Genomic DNA, 21,734 nt, shown 5'->3' with positions numbered 1-21,734 from the left:
AAAATTAGCATTTAAAATATGTATTGGAAAAAAAAAAAGACAGCAAATGTCCTTGGAAAAGATCTTCTACCATTTCCATTACCAGATTATCACTTAAGCTATTTAAAACAAGACTGGAAAATTTACAATCATATAGTTACTATATGAAACTATCCTGCAGTATCACACAACCTTTTTATTTTACAGCTCTAATTTCTAGTACTAAGAGCCTACACACAAAGCACAGTCAACATTTACCCCCAGGCAAACTGGCTATTAGGTTCTAGATGAAGAATGTTAAGGCAAAGAACAGACGGTTGCATAAAGCAAATAAAATAAGAGAGCAATTACTGAATCATCAATTTGTATATTTCAACTGGGTGAATCACTGTGGTGTCTAGGTACCACTTAAAAGAATAAAAGCATAAATTTACTCAAGGAAGACATTTAGGATTTAGCAGCAGGTTTCAGCTGCTTGGTGACCTCTCCCAAACATTTTGTTGATAGATTTTTTTGTATAAAATCTTCCTACCTTCTCTAATACTGTACTCTTTCAGACATCAAGTTTTTTCCTTAGCCTTTTAAAAACCTAATTTAAACAACAAGCTAATTTTCGAAGTAACCCTTCAGTTCAGAGAATCAATTTTGGGCACAGACACTGATAGAAGTGTAATGCTTGATATGTCTACTTTTACAGTAGTTTTCAAAGCACTGTAGAAACATTATTCTGACAATCACCCATTATACACACAAGTAAAGAACAGTTGCAGACACATGCAAAGCCAAGAAGTTTCAAAATACTTACTTAAAATGTCATCTATATTTCCACTATCTAGACTTGTTATTTCACTTCTTGCTGGATTCAGAAGCCAGGATACCTGCAAAAAGAAACAAGTTCTAAATCTGCATTTCAGATTTATAATGTTTCAACACTGAAAAATGCATCTCCGAGATTTTAAACACCATAGGTTAAAAAGATGACAATATATACCATAGCACAATTCATGTAGTTTCAGAAACAGTCACAACAAAATTTGTAAGTAAACTTTATTTATGGATGCATAAATCAATAATGAAATTAAAGTATTATCTTGTTATAATCTATTGCTTGCTTTTCTCCTTTCAGTTCCAAATACGTTCAGTAAATATTACAGGTAATTTCTAGGCCTTGATGGAAAAAAAAATCTATTCACGAATACATATTTTTAAAAACAGAAGGCCAAACCTATTCCTTCTTAGCAGGGAAATGAAAGCCACACGTTAGCAATAGAATGATTTTATTGCACAAGAAAAGGGTGAGATTCCTAAATCTAAGAGCTCAGATAATCAGTTGTGTTTGTTTCTTTAAGTTGCAATTGTGCTCCCCTAAACCAGCTGTTTTCATATCGTTTTCTATGGTTCCTCACATCTCTTCAGTCCTTGAATGTAATTGCATTCAACTGTATTAAATATTTATATAACCTATCATCATGACAGTTAGATGTGTCAGTTACAGAATTAAGTGGATAATTATGGTGGATTCAGTGTAATTACTGTGGCAATACCAAGTTCCATTCACATTTACTTACTTACTTTAAAAAAAAAAAATTCTAATAGTAAGAAAAGTAGTTAAGTGCAGGAAAAACTTTTCAACCCAGCCAAGATATTATCAATTACAGATGAGGTTTTGAGTATCACATTACCTTCCATTCCCCTCTGTGCACAGATTAAGATTCCTCTGTGATTCAGGGGAATCTGGAAGGTAGTGATGGAGCAAGAGAACCAGAGAAAAACATGTAAGATAGTTGCACTTGCAGCTATGTGAAGGAAACCAGACTCGTTTATCAATTTTACTTTTTGTGGATAGATTCGGGACTGTATGGTGTCCTGCATAAGTCATTCCTAAAGCAGAAATCAGTAAACACAGAAGGGAAAGTGGAAAAGACGACAAGACAGTTAAATCTTCACTAAGAAAAAAAAAGGAGACATTTTACCACAGGATAACACATACATTAGCTATCCAACTGTAAAAACATATGGAGACAAAACATTGTAGATTTACCACCAAGTACATGATGCAAGGCCAACCAGGGGTATTAGAAGGGATTAAGATTGCTGACCTCACCTAGTTATGTCATACTGAACTGTACAAGAGCCTCATCACCATTTAAGATTTTACAGTGAGATACACTACTGTGTGACGGTTATCTTGCTGTTAATAAGAGACCACACACATCTTTGCGTCAAAGAAAACAAGGCATTAAAGAGATGCCCCAAGAATCTCAGGGAAAATGGACTAGTGAAAAAAAAATACAGAAGCAAAACTGCTTAATTTGAGTTGCAGAGAGTGAGTTTATTTTGGCTCACAGCAACAACACTCACAATGATTGTACTTACAGCACCTACAGTGCCAAAATCTATGAATACCTTTCAAATGACATGTGGAGGGATTTAAGGTATCCATTTTTAACACTATTGTGATTATCCAGCTTTTATTAGCAATTCCCATTAAGCGTCTATGATACGTAGTTTGGGGTTTAGAGTCTACTACCAACATAATTCAAATGACCAGTCTCCCTTACATGCTATGAGCATTAGAGCATCCACTTGGATGAACTTCAGCTTGGAAAATCACAACAACATGTACCAGTAAGGCATTATCTTTATCAAGCCTTGTTCTTTTTGATTTTCTAAAAGATGGGGGGTGAGGGGTAAAGCTTTTAGAAAGCAAGATATCTATTATTTCATCTATTAGTGCATCTACAGTAGCTGTTTTTGCTCCCTCTCTCATATATGGACTATTAACATCTTGGAATTCTAGTCTATATAGGTTCTTAAACCTTGGTTATCACTGTGGTATCTGAAAGCCTTCCAGTTGTGCATTAAACAATATAAACACACGAATGTCTCATTTGTTGTCTTCTCAGAGACAGTGGTTTATGCACTGGAGTATCTTGGTTTGGCATGGTTACAGTTTGGGTTTCAAATAATATATGTATTTCTATATATTTACATTAGAGAAAGCAAGATCAATAAAATGCATTTTGTACTTGGAGTGGTAGGTAGAGGTTTGTGATGGTCTTTAATTCCTTAAAGAGTTCATTCCAGAGGCTCCAGGAAAACTTCTGTCTTCTCCCCAGAATAGATTTACCTGTACTAGATATTGTGAGGTCCTAAAGATTGTTGTGCTGAAAATGGTTTCCCTGAGGACTGCTGGGTTCTGGGACTACTCTCCTGTGGTATTCTTTCCATCAAAACAAGAACATGATATGCAGCTACCTTCTTTCCTTTTACTCCATTTGTGTCAGACACATGCAACCGCTGTGTTACTGGCAGATATTACCATGTTACTTTGGTTGTGTTGGATTGGCTGAACATTAATTAGGGAAAGCTGAACTAAATCCAGTTGTAATAATTTTGGAAGCTGAAAAGGTGACATCAGAGTTAGAAGGATAATGAGAGAAGAGAATCACTGCTGGAAACACCAGGGAAACCTAAGAATAAACCTCCAGAACATGGGACTTTCTAAGTACCACACAGACCTGCAGAGGAACCCTTGTGACAGGGTTCTGTGTGAATCTCCACCTGCACTGGAGTTTCAGCATATCAGATCCCCTGACACATTGATTTTTTATCACCCACATGTTAAAATTGTAGCGACCTGGCTTCAGAATGAAAATACTAGTTTTATGTTATTGTAGTGTTTATTAAGATATGCTTACTTGAAATGGGGCAGGTACTACCTAGGTTTTCATGTTGATATTTGTAAAACACACCTTATCATCAAGTGCAAATACTTAACTGAAAACCAAATACAGGATTCACTGATGATGGTGATACATCTGAGGCAAACCTTTCAAAGACAGGAGCCTTAAAGCAAAAAAGTTTAATGTTTGGTAGTTTCCTCCAAGTCTGCTATTGCACCAGTGTTTGGTACAGCTAGCTGTCTATTGAAACAAAGACCACAAAAACAAAGTCTTCAAATATTGCCGTGAATGTAGAGTGACACTACACATTCCCATTTTTGTTAAAACTGATGTGTATTTGAAAAGAAGAACTATACCTTTCCCAAAACCTGCTGTAGTCTAAGGCTACTGAAATGTTCCATTTCTCACCAGAAGTATAAAAACAAACAAACCTTTATAAAAAGTTGTAATATATCAACATATTGACAAAACAGCTGAGGATGCCAAAAGCTTCACAATGGGTGGATGTAATCAATAAGGCTAAATGTATAAAAAAAGTGTCTATCTTCTTACATGAAACATTCTGCCAATACATATGCAAGGCTTTGCATTCACTTCAGAGGTTTTTAATATATAAACAGCCCTAGGAAAGAAATATCACCTTTTCACTAAATAGTCCTGCTGTCCCATGAGATGAAGGTTTTTTTTTGTTTGTTTTTTAATTACTATTAAATTTCAACATGAAGATACAGTTCCCTTATTTAAATTGCTAAGAAGCTACACTGCGCTGACAAATTTTATCTTGGTTTCTGCTGAAGTCTCTAAACATCACCCATCAAATCACCAAACAAAATTCTTTTGAGAAAATCATCTGTCTGTCAACTGCATTCTTGTTAAAAAACCCAGGAAAGGAACATATATATGTTTTTAAAATATACAACTGAACAAAATGTGGCAGAACAAAAATATTTTAGTCATTAGAAACCTGTAAATCTAAATACATATTTTTAAATAAAATAATAATACAAAGACATGTATAAAACCTCTAGACATCCTGACACTAACTGAATCTTAAATAGTACAATACACACCATAGCATTTCATAGATCATAGGGCTGGAATGGACTTCAGGAGGTCATCTATTCCAGCCCCCTGCTTCAAGCAGGATCAACTCCCCACTAAGTCATGCCAGCCAGGAGCTTGTCAAGCAGGGACTGAAAAACCTCAAGGGATGGAGAATCCACCACCTCTCTAGGCAACACATTCCAATGCTTCATCACCCTCCTGGTGAAGTAGCTTTCCCTCATATCCAACCTATACCTCGCCCTCTAACTTCAGACCATTACTCTTTGTTCTGCCATCTGACATCACTGAGAACAGTTTCTCACTCTCCTCTTTAGAGCTCCCTTTCAGGAAGTTGAAGGCTGCTATTAAATCACCCAAGTCTTCTCTTCTGTAAACTAAACAAGCCCAAATTCCTCAGCCTATCCTCATAGTCTTGTGCTCCAGCCCCTTAATCATTTTTGCTGCCCTCCGCTGAACCTGCTCCACCACATCCACATCCTTTTTATACTGGGGAGTTGTTTAAACTCAAACATTCAATAGAAACAAACTAACTGAGTTTGGGCAGCAAATCTACCACAAAGCCTTTAATCAAGAAAGTTTTGTGGAATACACCTTCTATCGCCTCCAAGAACTTTATCAAATAAATGGTTATTACGATATTTACTATTATGCAAGGGCTACCTCAGAGTTTTATTGGGCCTATTTTTAGCCTCTTAACTTTCTGAAATGTTCTTCCCATCCAAGTGTGATTTTGGTAGCAATATCTGCTCCTCTATTATTGAGCTACAGAAGAATGGGTTGGGGTGAGGTTGGGTGAGGGAGAAGAGGACACTTTTCACTGTGAAAAGGAGACTTCTGGTACATTTGTAATTTAACAATGGACTGATCTTAAAATAAACACACACTTAAGTAGTATATGAAGTAATCTGAGTTTCTTATTAACAGCTCCTATGTAACTTGCAATGGCAATTTCCTCCTCTAAAAGTTTCAGTGGAAGAGCAAGTCAAGAATGGCTCAGAGGAGCAGGAAGTTAGGGCACATTAACACTACAATTACATTCAAGTAGTAACTGGATAAAACACTGCACCAAATTGTAACATCAGTGGTACTTTGCTCATATTGCAAACAGCCTAAAGCCTTTAACATGCCCAAAGCACACTACAAACTGGAACAGGCCTACTGACTTGGCTGCAAGTGGTATAGGTGAGACCTTGAGGAAAATACAGTGGGGAAAAGATTTAAGATAAAATTGGCTGATTTTAATAAAGGATTTGCCACATTGGATTACACCACGGTCCAAGTAATCCTGGATCCCATCTCTTGAAAAATGCTTCAGAGGAAGGTCCAAGAAACTCTGTAGAAGGCAGTTAAAGAAGAATGTCCACAGTAGAAAAAAAAATCCCCACAATTCTGTCATGTGGCATTTAACTTATGCCCTGAAGCACAAGGGTTTAATTTATTCCAACCCCACACACCATTTTTTTAATCTTAATGTGACAGTGATGTTGCTCAATACCCATCCTGAATGTTGAAATCAATAAGATCTGTTTTTACTACTTTACCTTATTCTCTGATTAACTATTTTTCGCACATTTTACTCTATTAATTTAACAGGTATTTGCACATATTAACTGCTGATGAGAAAAGACAGAATTGGATAAACAAAATGACCATTTGTTTCTAAATTTCTTATTCTAATTATTTCCTTGGAAAATACTGAAGTGGTTTAAGTGGACGTGTGAGTAAGACAGTCTTAAAAAGCAAGCACTAGATTAGATCTGTGGTATTTCAGGTTCTCCTTTTTTTCAATCCATATAACGATATAGAGGTCTTCACTTCCAGTGCAAAACCTCTAGAGGATACAGGTAATCTATTATTCCCTGTGGCATCATGGTGTCTAATTCGCACTGCATCTGCGAAGAAGATAAACAGTAGTAGCTTAGTCTATTCTTACTAAACCTTTCATTTAACTTTCTTTCTGCTAATGGTTCACGACCAACTGACACTTCTCTCCACCAGAAAATTATCTTTGTACCTAGCAAACAGCTCTATCCCATTTCTAATCCAGATTGACGTACTGGAGCTACTATCAGAAGTCCTAGCCCCACAGGAATCGGTGGCTGACTTTCAGTCCCCAGGAATGTTTCGCTTCTTCACAGCACTGATCTGCTGCTTTGAGATTTGCATTAACCTGGCAGGCAACAGTAAGCACAAGGATTTGCAGCCTGCTGCAGGTGAATAAAAGTTGTAAGCAATTCCAGGAGAAAGTAGCATGGAAACTGACAGGCACTGCAAGAGCCCCTGAAGTTTGGCTTCAGAACCATCAGTCAAGAGTATGTTACAGATAGTATTCCCAGAAAATTTATAAGTATCCACATAGTTTAAAGACTAAAACAGAAAAAAACTCAACACAGAATAGTGGAGAAAGGGATGCAACTCAAGTTCAGTGAAGACAGTTTAACCCTTAATAACTGGTATAGAAACACCCAATACTGATCCTGAACTACTCCATAAAGAAGATTTACTGACTATTACCAGTCCTTATTTGGTGATTAAGACATCTACTGTTCTTTATATTATAAAGATGTCTTTCTGAACTGATTAATTCATAAAGCATTCAAGAACAATCACTTCTTAAAGACTTTTACTGAAAAATGTGATAGCAGCAAATTTTAATAACTACAACAATATGAAAAGTATTTTCTAGCATTCATATTTTTGTACAACAGCTGTAGCCACAACTTTATCAGAAAAATGAAAACAAACAGACAATAAAAATAAATGCACTATCTATTTGCGTTATAATCACTAACTTATGACAACTGCTAACACAAACAAATCCAGATTACTTGTACCTCGTTTTGTTATTTGAACCGGATATTTATTTCTTGACTTCACATTACTATTATTGTGAGAGCTAACCTATCTATTTGGGCTAAATTGTTCTGTAACTGTTGCACTGGAGTCACTAGACAAACAGAACAGTATATTAAATATTAAATTTTGATTTTTAAAATTTGTTTGTAAAATTAAAAAGCAGATGCAACTGGAGCACCTGAAAAACATTGACAAATGCAGTGCAATACAAACCGTCTGTTCCCCACATATGGAGGAAAAGAACACTTTTATAAGGTGGAGTTGATGTAACCACAACAGTGGAACCAGTAGAATTCAAATTTTTCCAGGAGGAGGTATAACACTTCGATTTAGCCTCTCTAAAAGCTATCTACACAAAAGAAAATCTGGAAGCCTCTTTGAAACAAACTGTTTTATCCCTACAAAAATTAATCTCACCAACAGGAAACCAAATGGTAAGTAGGAAGAGGTCATCTTCAGCAACACTGAGAATTGCAAAATCCAGACAAGATTTCAAATATTAAGGAAATTCCAGATTGTACTGATTCCAAACCTCAAACCACAGCAAACCTTATCCATAAGCACCTGGAATTATGGCAAATGATCCTATCCAGGTGGAAAGTAGTTAGATTGTTATTATGACTGATGCATGTGACAGGAAGAAAATTATGCAAAAAAATTTACTTAAGTATCTAAATGGCCTCTATTACTACAGCATACTGTATTTTTGATTTGCTTAAACACTGAGCAAATCATGTTCCACCTGTCTAGAAATACTTCCTAATAAAGTAATTCAATCTTATGGATTTTGTTTTGGTAGTTTTAACTAGAGTCACATAAGGTTTTTCTTGAGATGGGTCAAAGTAAAGTTATAGATTTTACTTGTTATTTTTAAAATAGACCTTTCTTTGGAAAAACAAAAAGAAGCCAGTTCTGCTGAAATGCCTCCTAAAATGCAATTTTAAAAAAATCTAACCTGTACTTGAAGTTTGTGTTTCTTATTAATTTTATTCCACAACAAATCCATCTCCAAAAAAGTGTGCAGATGTTTTGTTATTAAACAATATCTAAAGGAGATTCAAGAACTACTGTCCCTAGAATTAAATGATTACAGAAAAAGTGGCTTGTCATTTTGCATTGACATTTTCCGCCCTGAAATTTATAGCCATGCATCGAGTTAAAGCATACCTTATCTTTCCTTCCTTGCTTTAGTATTTGATAGCCATGATCATCTCTTTGAAGAAAAGAAATTCATTAACTGGATTTCTAAGTCTACTGTTCTTAGTTATCACCATTTTCATTTTAACAAGGAACTGACTGGACTACAGCCCATCAATCTGGTGTTCAAGTACTCTCAGCTGTAGGTATCTATGGATGCCTACTTTTTCTAGCTTTCAAATTCCTGAGAGGATCACTCTGTTCTAGTTCTCATTTTGTAAATCTAAACTTTTGTAGTGACAATAAGATTTCAAATAAATTAAATATGAGCTCAGGAACTAGCTTTAAATTTAAATAGGTTGTTTTCTTGCAAGGAGATTGTCACAAAGGAACCAATCAATTGTAGTGTAATGGATTTATCAAAAGCAGCAGCAGGCAGACATGAAGCTAAGTAAATACGTCATTAATTTATTTTAATTTCCCTAAGCTAATCACATATAACACAATGCAATGATGAAATTAAGGCTACAATTTCAATTCAAACAGTAGATAAGTGGTTTAATATATCTGCTTCACCAATTACTACAGTAATTACCTTGGTTGATAAGGATAACAAGAATTACTGAAATACTTGACAAGAAAGTTAAAAAGGAATATATTTCTTTTAATCAAATCAATAGGGCTAAGAGGCTACTAAGAGCAGAAGTTGACTCGCCTTTGTCTTAAATGAAGTACAACTCTTAAATCTTGTTTTCGCTACCCAGGGGATCAACGAATCAGCAAACTGATCCACTGGCAATTTATTGCATTTACTTACTATGGCCCCTTTTTGTCAGGAGAGATGGTGGATAGCAGCGGTGAGATTCAATGGGCAGTGTTTGAGTCTGTGGTTTCTCTCATGGCTTATCCATCCAGCATTGGATTTGCACAGTCGATTGCAATAACCGCATGCCAGTCCATTTCCGAATTCTTGAAGTCTGAGAGTTTTTCCTTCTAAGACAAAGTTCTTTTGTGTGGCTTACACACACACTATCCAAGGCTGATGTGGCCTGTTGTAGCAATCGTCGCCAGGTATTTCGATCTCATGATGTAGAGTCCTAGGATTTTGGATCGATATTGAATTTTTTCACGGTGTTTTTGCATGTATCCTTGAATCTTAGCTTTGGTCCTCCTCTTGTTCACCAAAGAGGATTTCTTTGGGAAGATGTTTGTCACCCATTATTCTCACATGATCAAGCCATCACAGTCTTCTGTTATTGAGGATCGCTATGAGGTTGGGTATGACAGATCTTGACAGGACATCTGAGTTTGAAACTTTATCTTGCATTTGCTTAGACATAATAATATCAACCTCAAAGCGCTCTACATTGACTTCAGGACTCCGCTAGGATGAAATGAGTAGCTGGAGTTGACTAGAGAGCAGCCTCAGCCAACCTTACTGCACAGAAGACATTGTGGTAAGTACATTGACTTCAGCTGTTCTCTTTGCATAGATGAAGTTATGTAGGTGAGTGGAAGGGGGTATTAGTGTAGCCAAGGACTTAGAATGAATTCTTTATAGCTTCTCACTTTGGTGTTTTCCACTAAGTTTCTCTAAGCATAAACCTATGTTGGACTCTGTTTACCTAGAAGAAGTCTACAGCACAACCATTACAGCGCTGCACCTATGCCAGTCAAGTACAGATGCTTTCTACACTGACAGAAAACTTATTTTTTTTCTGTTGAAATAGGTAATTCACCTCTCCAAGGGGGTGTTGCTAGATCAAGGGAAGATTTTTTTCAGTCAACCTAACCTGGTCTACAAGGAGGAATTAGGTCACCCCAATTACATCATTTAGGGAGAGAACTTTTTCACATCTGTGAGTGACATAGATACGTTGACAATTTTTTGTGGGTAGCCCTGGCCTTAGTTCATTCCCTCTCTCATACTAAGCCCAGATCTGTGCACCAAAATTTGGTTAACATGATTTTTGTTGGCATATTGCTTCCATCCTTTTAGATCCTTCACACATATGAACACTTGTCTGCTTGTGTCAGTGCTGCACAAACTCAGAAATGGCTCTGTCAGTGGAAAATGTATTGTACCCTAGACAGGTAGACCAGTGTGTTTCACATCACTACAGGCTGAATGCAATATGTGAGAACTTCATGCTTCTTTGAGACATCAGTGTTTTGCCAAACAGACTTCTAAGAACTAGGGTCAAAATGCCCCATTTTCTCCCTCCCATAATTACTGTACCTTTTAAAAAACTTCCAGTCATATTGGCCACTTTTTTGTCTTCATCTTCATTACGTCAGAAGCAAGAACCTTACAGAGGTCAGTGCAGTTCCAATGGGTGCTGAGAATATAGGTCATATGAAACTTTCTACCTGAAGAATCTGAGAAAGTACTACTGGGTTTGAGAAGAGGCAGCTGCAGAGAAGTAAAAGCATAATAACTAAATGGCGAAAAAAGGGAATGAAAATACAAGCAGTCAGATTAACTCCACTCAGGATTCACTGCTTCTCAGTATGAGAAACTAAGGCTATATCTATACAATAGCATAAAGCTGATTTTAAGGCACGTAGCTTCATTCTACGATTGTCTTCACTGCAAAATACCATTAGGTTGAATTTAAGGAGCGCTAAGGTCGACATTCTTGTGTTGATCATCTCATGTGGCATAATCCCAAAATCGAATTTAAAAGATCAGAGTAATCCTAGTGTGGAACCAGCATGACTTTAAATTGATTTTATTGGCCTCCAGCAGTGTCCCACAGTTATCCCTCAGTACTCCACAGGTGTCCGTTCTGTCTACTTTCACCTCTGCTGCTCTTCAGGTGTGCATGAAGTAGGTAACAGGAAGCCTGGGAATTTGGATTAGGTAAAAGAATTTTAATCCTTTTTTTTCCCTGAACTGTGTGGATAGTACACCTCAGGTGCCATCCAGAGCATTCGGCTATTGCATCAAGCCACCTAACCATCATGACTACTCAGGGTTCTTCTCAGGATTCGAGTTCTCAGCTTGCAAAAGAGCTCCAATGAGATCATGGACCTCATTTCTGCCTAGGCAGAAGAATCAGTGACGACTAAATTGCGAGTCTGCAAGTGAAATGCAGATATTTATGAGATGATTTCCCAGGGCATGATCGTGAAAGGGTACGCCTGGGATTTTCAACAACGCTGGGTCAAAGTAACGGAACTGACAAGGACTCTTCTGGATGCTGTCCTCAGGAACCTGGTGAGAGCCAAGAGGTGGTGCAGGAGGATGAGGAGGAGGATGCTGCCGACAGGCAGCAGGTGCCCGAAGACGACCATGCTGGCAGCCTGGAGCTCTTCACATTGAACCTTGAGGCCAGTCCCTCCTCACTGAAAGCTCAGGTGTCCAGCAACGGTGCGGACTGCTCTTCTGATGAGCATTTTAGAATGCTACAAGCAGGTTCAGGTATAGGTTCACTTCTGTGGAACACATTTTTTAAACTGCCACAAGTGGGTTGTTGCTCAGGCACGGTGGCTCTATTCCCCTTAGAACAGCTTATTAATAATTCTGGGGATGGAGCACTACATTCTTGGGAGACCTTCATAAAGGTCTCAGCCACGGACTCATTTTTTGCACAAGGTTTTTGAGGAGATTGAGGCTTCCATGATACCTTGCCATGCCAAGCAATGAGTAAATAATCTGGTGTCAAAGTGCCACACAGTATTGTGGCAAATTTTCTAGCCTGTGGTTATACAGTATGAGCATATTTTCTTTTTCACTCTCAGTTATTCTTAGGAGGCTGATGTCTCTTTGCAACCCAGATGAAGCATGGGAATTTTGGTTAGAGTTTTTCCACACTGCTCTCTGTCCATTTAAATTGCTAAAGGACCAACCCTGGAACACCATGTGGCTGGCGGGCTCTACGGCTCCCCCATCTACACAGCTGTCAGTCTCTCCTGGCCTTTTCCCCTCCCACCATGCTACTTGCTTTCCCCCTGCACAGGACTGGTGAGGAGCCACCGAGAAAGTTTTTTTCCCCACGCTTTGCAGATTACAGGGATATCCCACCATGCAGCTAGCGGGATCGAACCATCCCCCTTGCCACACAGCTGCCAGGCTCTGTCAACCCTGCTCCTGGACACTGGCATGTCCAGCCTGGGCTTTCCCTGCTTTAAATGGCTTTTCCCCTGTACAGGATTGGTAAGGAGTTGCCAAAAAAGTTTTTTTCCCCCCATGTTTTGCAGTTTACAGGGACGGCCCCCTGAGACCCTGCTCCCTGCCATCTGTAAGCCAACAAAATGTTACCATATCCACAATGAAATTGTCTGGATAATTAATAGCTTCTTTTAAGTGGCTCCCACTAGTGCTTAGGCCACTGTGGGGCCTAGAGGACTGAGGTGTAGGCCTTCCGCCCACACTCTAGAGGCTGTAGTGTTAGTTTGGGTATAGCCCCGAGAGTTTAGTTTCCCCTCCTTAGGGGAAGGTTCCCTGGGATTCTCCCCCTTTTAGCCTGGGGGAGGGTTTGGAAACTGTGTCCTCTGGTGGCCAACCCAGAGACAGCTCTGGCTCAGGCCTTGCAAGTGTCAGAGCCAGCTCCTGCCTCTCGGCTGGTCAGCCCTGAACTTGATTATCTTCTCTCCTTTTATTCTGACTCCAGGCCTGACACCGGCTGCAGGTGAAACAGAGTGGGGCTAGCTGGGCAACTGTCAGGCCTCCCTCTCACTCCCTTACACTTCTGTTCTGCACAGATTGATTTATTGGTATCCTTAAGAAGCCAAAAGTGGCCTTGGAAAACACAAGTTGAAATGATTGTCAAACAGAATTCATTCTATGGGTAAGTGCTTTGTATCACATTTAAAAATTGTATTTAAAATTTTATCTTCACTGTCTTCCATAGGCAATGTGTGTGAGGGAGCCAGGGTTGCTATGATGAGGTGAAAAAAAGAGATCTAAACAGGTCATCCATACTGCAGCAACTTGAAAAGGCTGATGGGGAGTGAGCCAGAGCAGCTGCTAACCAAAAGTGGACAGAATGGCATCAAACTGTGCTCCAGTACAGGAACAAGGACTCAACAGAGCTCCTGATAGCTGTTAAGGAGAAAACTGAGATCCTATGTTCCATGCTGGAGCTGCAGAGGGCCACCCACCACAAGACTCACCATGCAGCTCCACATCCCCTCAATATGGCTCAATCCCCAACTCTGTCAGGGTCCCCAGACACAGTGGGGAGAGCAAGGCCAGTCTCTCACTCCGTGCCCAGGACCTCACCACACTGCGAAAGGCTCACATTCCACCACACGACGCCTTTTGCTTTTCCCTTTGGCTCTGTCTACACTAGGCCAAAATTTCGAAAGGTCCATGCTAATGGCCAAATTGGAGAATACTAATAAGGTGCTGAAATGAATATTTAGCACCTCATTAGCATGATGCCAGCTATGAATAAGACGATTTTGACATTTGCAGGGTCCTTTAGAAAAGGACCCCATCTAGACAAGCTGCACATGATCAAAAGGCGGCACTTTCGAAGTGCCGCAGCCAGCAGCATGCTAATGAGGCACTGAATATTCATTTCATTAACATTTGGCCATTTTGGCCATTAACATGGACCTTCGAAATTTTGGCCAAGTGTAGACATGGCCTTTCTTTTCCTACTTACCCCTTTACCTTTCCCCCATAATTAAAAAAATATTTTTTTGAAAAATACAGCATCGTTTGTTCGTTCACATGGGGTGGTGTGCAGTTGGTGGTGCTTTCATAGAAGTCAAGCACACATCATTGGGGGTGGTCTCACAATAGTTAAAAGCAGAAGACTCATGTGGCTGTCTGCTCATTCATAAAGCTATTTTCCAAAGCCTTCTTGAATGCTGTTGCTTCTGGATGTGCATTGGTGAATGCCCTTGTGTCTGGCTGGGCATAAGCCCTGCTCATGGCATCTGCAACCCAGGCTGGCACGGAATTCCTCCCCCCGCACCCCTTTCAAATTGCAGCATTATGGAGAATACAACATGCTGCAACCACAGTGGGGATATTGGTTGAATGTCCAAACAGGTCAAAAGGCACCTGAACCTGGCTTTTAAACAGCCAAAGGCACACTCTACCACTGTTCTACACTTGCTCAGCCTGTAATTTAAGCACTGCTGGCTGCGGTCAAGAGTGCCGGTGTATGGCTTCATGAGCCCAGGGAGCAGAGGGTACCCAGGGTCACCCAGTATCACTACGGGCATCTCCACATCTCCAGTCTTGGTCTTCTGGTCTGGGAAAAAAGTCCCATCCTGGAACTTTCTGTACAGACCAGAATTTCAAAACATGCATGCATTGTGCACCTTTCCCAACCATCCCACGTAGATGTCAGTGAAACAACCTTTGTGATCCATCACAGCCACTACACCATTGAGAAGCATCCCTTGCGGTTTATGCACCCAGAGGCCAGCTGCTCCGGGGCTATGGTGGGAACGTGCATTCCTTCTATCAGCTCACCGGAATTAAGAAACCCCATGGCAGCAAAACCGTCCAGTATGCAGCACATTTCCCAGAATCACCATCTTCTGCATCACACGGTCGCAGATTGCACTAGTTACCTGTATCACTGAAGCCCTCAACTTAGATCTGTCCACCCCCACTTGATTTTCCACCTACTGGTAGTTGTCAGGTGTTGCAAACTTCCACAGATCAACTGCCACTTGCTAGCGAACTGTCAAAGCAGGTCTCATTCTGGTATTACTGCGTTTCAGAGTGGGGGACAGCAATTCACAAAGTTCCATGGAAGTGGCCTTATGCATGCAGAAGTTCTGCACCCACTGCTGGTTGTCCCAGACCTCCAAAATGATGTGGCTCCACCAGTGTGTGCTGGTTTCATGCCTCCAGAATGGTGCTCTGTTGCAAGCAATGTATCCAGGGCAGCCAGCAACTCTGCATTCCGGTTCTCCAGTTCTTCCATATCATCATTTGAATCATCCACATTCATTTCATTGGCCCGCCATCTTTCTCTAATAAAATTCAGTGTACAATGGCTATAGGCTGTTCTCGATCCATGTTAGGGCTGTGCAGTTGCATGAGCTGGGGTAGACTTTTGAAAACAGCCCAAAAAATGGCACAAAATTCCTTGGGCTGACCCTTTGTTTTCCAGTGATAGGTGGGTGGGAGCATTGCACTCTGGAATGATGATACCAGACACACACAAGTATTTGTGGGACATTTGTTCCATAAGCCCCAGGCATAAAAAACAGAATGCAACGTGGCTGCAGACACTGTGGGATAGATACTCACAATGCATTGCTGACACAGTTGAACCTAGCTAAGGGATTTTATGTCAACTTTCTGAACATTTGTAGATACTCATATTCACCTTTATAAAAATCTACTGGTAAAAAGCTGACTTCAATAAACTACTTTATTTCACAATGTAGATGTAGCCTAACACTGGTGGGATTGCATCATAATGAAGGCTTAAGATGATGAGCAGAGGATGCAAAACTTTGGGGTGCAAAAGACGACATTGTTGAATCTACATGCAAGGCTGGCCCAGACCTTCAGCACAGGGACACAAAGATAAAGCTGTGATGACATTGGAGATGCCAGGGGTAATCACTCTCCAGAAGCATGTAATGCTAGATTGCTACTGGTCAATCAATTTTGAAATGGTAAATCTATAGACGGAGCTGCTACCATCCAAATGTGTCAAATCCCTATGTATATACTGTGGCACAGAACTGCAACTCTTGGTAATGTCCAAGAAAACGCAGCTGATCCTGGGAAGCTGGCACATGTGGCTGGAAAGTGGGGACTGGGAACAGGAAGCCTACGACTAGGAAGCTGGCATCTGGGGTTCAGGCTAGGAGTGGGGGAAAAAAGTCTATGGTCCTGAGAACTGGAAGCCACCTGGGGCCAGGGAGCCACAGGCAGTATTAAGGAAGTGGCCAGGGCTGCTGGCTGGGAGGGGATCCCAGAAAGCATTGACCTTCCCTGGTCTGGCAAATCCATGGTCAAGGATTGCGCAGGTCCTGAGGGTGCCAGACCAGGAAGGTGCAACCTGTACTTGCTACATGATGGTTATGTTTCATTTTTTTGTTCTGTAACTTCAGTCTTAAATAAATGTTTACATTTAAATGCTAGTCTAACACTGCAAAAAAGCCAATTTTTTCACTTGTCAAACTTCACTTCTCTCTTTTTTCATTTTTCTGTGTTAAAATAACAGTTACATAATGTTTTTGTAATTCGACACAAATATCTAAGGCTAAGTCTATTGGAAACCACAAAGACTTCCTCTTATTGTTACTGTTCTAAAACACTGGGACTACTTCTACACTGGCCCCTCCCCTTCCAAAGGAGCATGCAAATACAGTGGATTGAACAGCCAAATAAGGTGTTAATTTGCATATTCAGCTCATATTTGCATAATGACCACCACACTCAGTTCCAGAAGATTTGCTTTTGAAATGCAAAACAGCTGTGGAGAAGGGGTTCCTTCAAAAGGAAGCCCCACTTTCGAAATCACCCTTCTTCCTAATATTTTTCAGAAAGAAGGGTGTTTTTGAAAGCAGGGCTTCCTTTCAAAGGAACCCCTTTTACACAAGCTGTTCTGCATTTCAAAAGCAGCTCATCTGGAACAGCAAGTGGCCATTTTTATGAAAATGAGGTGTTGAATATGCAAATTATCACCTCATTTACATTTTCAATCTGCCGTGTTTGCACACTCCTTTTGAAAGAGAGGGGCCAGTGTAGACTTAACCTGGATCTTTAAAATATTTGACCATTTTTGATTGGTCAAATAACAAGCCCTACTATACATACTTAGTGATCTTCATTAAGATTTCATATGGAATACCCTTCATGCTCAAAAACGGCTGAACTACTTTTATTCATAGTATAAAAAGAAAAATTTGTTCTTTGGGCAAAGACAAACATGGGAAATTTCAGCCTGAAAAGTAAAAGATTTAAAGAGATGGACTGCTGAAAATCAGTATTAAAACGGAAAGCTTAAATGCAAAGATTCTTATTACAAAACACAAATCATATATTGTTTTTGCTACGTCCATCCCTCTGTCTGTCCAGGCAAGTTTCTACCATGCCCCCACCAGCCTGCACTGTGCTGGCCCTATCTGCTCCTGCAGCCAGCGCGGGGCCTGGCCTAACCCCTCAAATGCCGCCCCGCCCCCAGCTGCACTGCACCATGCCAACCCCAAGCCCTTCCCCAGTCAGCATGGGGTGAGGCCCAGCCCAGCCTCCTACAGAGCTCCTCCCCCAGTGTGGGGCCCTGCCCACACTCTGTAGAACTGTATCACAACAAGTTTCTGTCTAGAACTTTCTTCCAGCCAAACTTCTGCTTGCTAACGGCGCTACATCAGAGTATCTAGTCTAGATAAATTCTGTAGGTTTCCTCTTTAATCCAAAACTTCACTTTATAAACTGAAATAAAAGTCAGAAGCCTGAGTAATAAGAAGTTCCATCTCTTGTCTAAAATGAAGGGTTTCTCAAGAGTTAGAGTGAGAATGGCTTTAGCATCTAGCTATTTGACTAAAAGCATTAATATTTTGTGCAAAAAATTACATTAACATAGCTCAGGATATAAAAACATATGTAATGATTTCAACCTTTGAAAGATCTGAAAAATGAAATAAGATCAAAATGATCAGATAACCTAATCTCACGAGAAGGAATTTCTCACTGGTTAACAATCTTCATACAAAAAGATAAATGAGAAATTATCTTCTCCATAACTGAGGGTGGATGCCTCGTATGACTATGACTCATGTTTATAATCTGAAGGTATTGTTGGAACCATAGCCACTTTTGGACAATCACACAGTCAGGACGAGAAATATTCCCTACCCGTCTCTCACCTCCAATCTGCATCTGGCTAGCAGACTGTGGCAGCTTCTTTCAGACACAGACCTTTCCACTACAAACTATGCAAGTTACCTTCAGACTGGATTATTACAGTATGCTCCACGTGCAACATAAGGTCATCTACAGGTCTCTGCTACTTCACTCTGTCTCAGGACAAAACTTCTAGCTGACTCAGAGTATACCAGTTGTTGTTCTTCCATCTCTGTAGATCTTCTCCACGTTGCCCGAGGTCTTCCCCTTTTGTGTTTTCCTTGCAGGTTCCATTTCAGAGTTTGACTGACTATGCTGGATGATGGCTTTCTAAGAGTGTGGCCTAGCCATCCTCACTTACTTCTCTTGATTTGAACATCAAGTGGGTCTTTCCACTAAGAGTACAAGGGTTTAAGTCAAGTCAGTTAAATTCATGTAGGACTACACTTTAATATTCATCTTGGCTCTAAAGGAGTACATTATTCCCGTGCTACATTATCTCCACTTCTTTTTCACGATTAAGTTTAAGGCATTCACTCTGACCCAAGAGCAATTCTCTCCAGGCCCTACAGTCACGCTTATGATCAAAGGAACTTGAACTGGATTGTCCTTTGATTTAAAAGAGAAAGGGATCATGGTAAAGCATATATCATAAGTATCTTAGACTTTGGAACAAACTCTCTTCCTTTAATTCAAAATAACCTGACAACTGATCATCAGGGAATGCTACAGGAAGACATTTTTACTCTTCTTTGTTGATGGAGAAGTTGCACGTAAATCAAAATCTACACAAGGACTGGAAATTTTGGTAAGGCTGATATGTTTTGACTTCTTGCCTGTTTTTCACTTTATTTCAGTAATTACTGCAAAAATCACCCAGTAGCCCGGAAGTGGTGGCTTTTACAAAAATACACATTTGGGAAGTGAAAGCAGGAGAAAGAAACCACAAATTGACACAGGAGAGCACAGACAAATGTCGTCTTACTTCACCGTTTATGAAACTATTACTATTCAGCATATTTAATAGTGTTACTTTCATCTTGAAAAATAAACAAACACTTTCCCATGTATTAAACTAGTTTTAAAGAGCAATACCATGCAGGGGTGCTGTGTACTATCAGATAACTACAATCATCATACACTCACCCCTCATCAAACAAGTATTTACTTACAAGTATTCGCTAAAACAAGGTACACATATACTTACTTACCTTTGTTCACTAGACGAGTGAACTCCCCCTACTAATATGAGCCTTACCCCCTCCCCATGGCTCCAACCTGCCACAGCCTGACCCTCCCACCAGCTTTGCAGGTCCCAAACAGCTGGAGCCTGAACCCCCCCCACCCCGCTGACCTGCAGCTCTCCCCCCTCCGCATGCCCTGGCTTGCTCCCAACACCCACCCAACCTGATGCCCTAACCCATCACCACAGGAGCTGCTGGTAACTCCAGCTGCGCACCGCAAAGCGGCTCCCGCCATGTGGCTGGGCAGCCAGCCATGTGCTGTGAAGCAGCTTTGGCTACTCAGCAAGACACCTGCAACCATGTGGTCAGGAGCGTCCAGCCATGCTCCACAGAAACCCCCACATATTCCAGTCCAGTCGGGCCCACTCCCAACATCTCCCCAGCCCTCAGCTCCCTCCATACCCTCCGATTCAACATAACCTGGCCCGGCTGGCTCCCAACACTCCCCCAGCTCGCAGCTCCCCCCACACCCTCCTAGCTCAGGCCGCTCCCAACACTCACCCTAACTCAACTTGGATAGATATGTACATATGCACATCCACAAACAAAAAGATCACTATATTTTTCTTAAGTGGGGATTAAACTAACATACATTCACAACAAACAAGTTTACAATGATCTATAACCACATTTCTGAAGCAATTTAGCTTGGACTTTCAAAGGAAGATTTGTCTTTGGGATGAGACCATGCATACAAAGTTATAGCCCAAAAGACATTTTTCGTGAAGTTACAAATCACTGAAAAGTGAAAGGGTCTTATTACAAAAACATCTTCTAAGTCCTAATGCTTGATCCATGTGAAAGCCAACATGTATTTCCACACAGAAATGGAACAGAAAATCTAAAACCATCAAACCAGAAGAGATTTTAATATGTTTAATACATGTTTCTCAGAATTTGGGGACTTGTTCTTTGAATTATCAATTTAAGAATGATAGGATTAGTTTCTGCTAAACACAGCAGTCAGTGAGAGTTATTAAAAGATAAATTGGCTAGTATATTGTTTTAGGTTAAAACCTTGAATATAGACTAATTCAATATCCAAAATTTAAATGGGATTACAAATGTAAATATTTGCAGTGTTTTAACTAACACTGTTGTCACCTGTCACTGAAAATCTTTAAAATAAAAAATCCTATGCCATCTTAATTACTGTTTTTAACTACATCAACTTTAAAATGTCAATCAGAGGTAATCCCTAAGAGGCCCACACACTTGCTGAGCTGCCTTCACTAATAAATGGATCATTAGTAAGAAAGAACCCCTTACTGCTACTCCGTGCACCACATATGGTCTTAATTACCTTTGTAAAGCAACCAATTTGTATTTCACTCATTTGGTCTGAAATCCCAAGTGAACTGACTCAGAAAGCTTTATATATATAAATGTTTAAGAGAATTTCATGTTAGACATCAGCCAAAAATAAAAAAGTAGAGACAGTTTTCACCAAGATTTAATCATATTTTAATAGTTCTTTTTAAAAAAGCTAAATGCAAAGCTGAGACCAGTAATAGCATGATGAATATAGAAAGCAGAAAAAGAATCCTTGCAGGATAACAAATTTGCATATATCAATCAGAGACACAGCTCTCTGCAGCTTCTGACACAGCTGGCCAGGAAGTACTGCTGATCTGATTGCATGACATAGCTGGAGTGTAGATGGCACAGCTTTATAATGGTTCATCATTCCTTTTCAACAGTATCCAGAGAATGATTTCCTCTTTCCTAGAAATCTTTGCCTGTTGAGTCCCTAAGGAACGAAATCCATTCCTCTTTCTTTTGGATAGCTACATGAGACCTCTTGAAGAAGGGGCAACATGCTAGGCACTCAGCTGCCAACAATTTGACAACACAGTTGCATATCTTCTTTTGCACAGACACAAAAACACGAGTTCAAGTCAGGCATGACTAAAGTGGTGATAAGCAAAAAGAGAAGATGCTGAAGAACTGGCTGAATTACCCTTTAACAAGTGCATCTGGCCGAGGCTGCCC

The 21,734-nt window shown here is 40.1% G+C and overlaps 1 protein-coding gene across 1 annotated transcript in view; it reads right to left on the bottom strand.

Annotated features, from left to right (window-relative positions):
• Positions 1 to 21,734, bottom strand: part of ERP44 (endoplasmic reticulum protein 44) — a 109,739-nt gene that overhangs the window by 78,431 nt on the left and 9,574 nt on the right. Inside the window, exon 2 of the mRNA XM_074987960.1 lies at positions 785 to 857. Coding sequence (XP_074844061.1) covers positions 785 to 857 — 73 coding nt within the window. The remainder of the gene's footprint in view (positions 1 to 784; positions 858 to 21,734) is intronic.

This window comes from Carettochelys insculpta, chromosome 2 (assembly GCF_033958435.1).
Source record: "Carettochelys insculpta isolate YL-2023 chromosome 2, ASM3395843v1, whole genome shotgun sequence".
In the NCBI taxonomy this organism is placed as follows: Eukaryota; Metazoa; Chordata; order Testudines; family Carettochelyidae; genus Carettochelys; species Carettochelys insculpta.
This window is presented reverse-complemented; position numbering and strand designations above follow the sequence as displayed.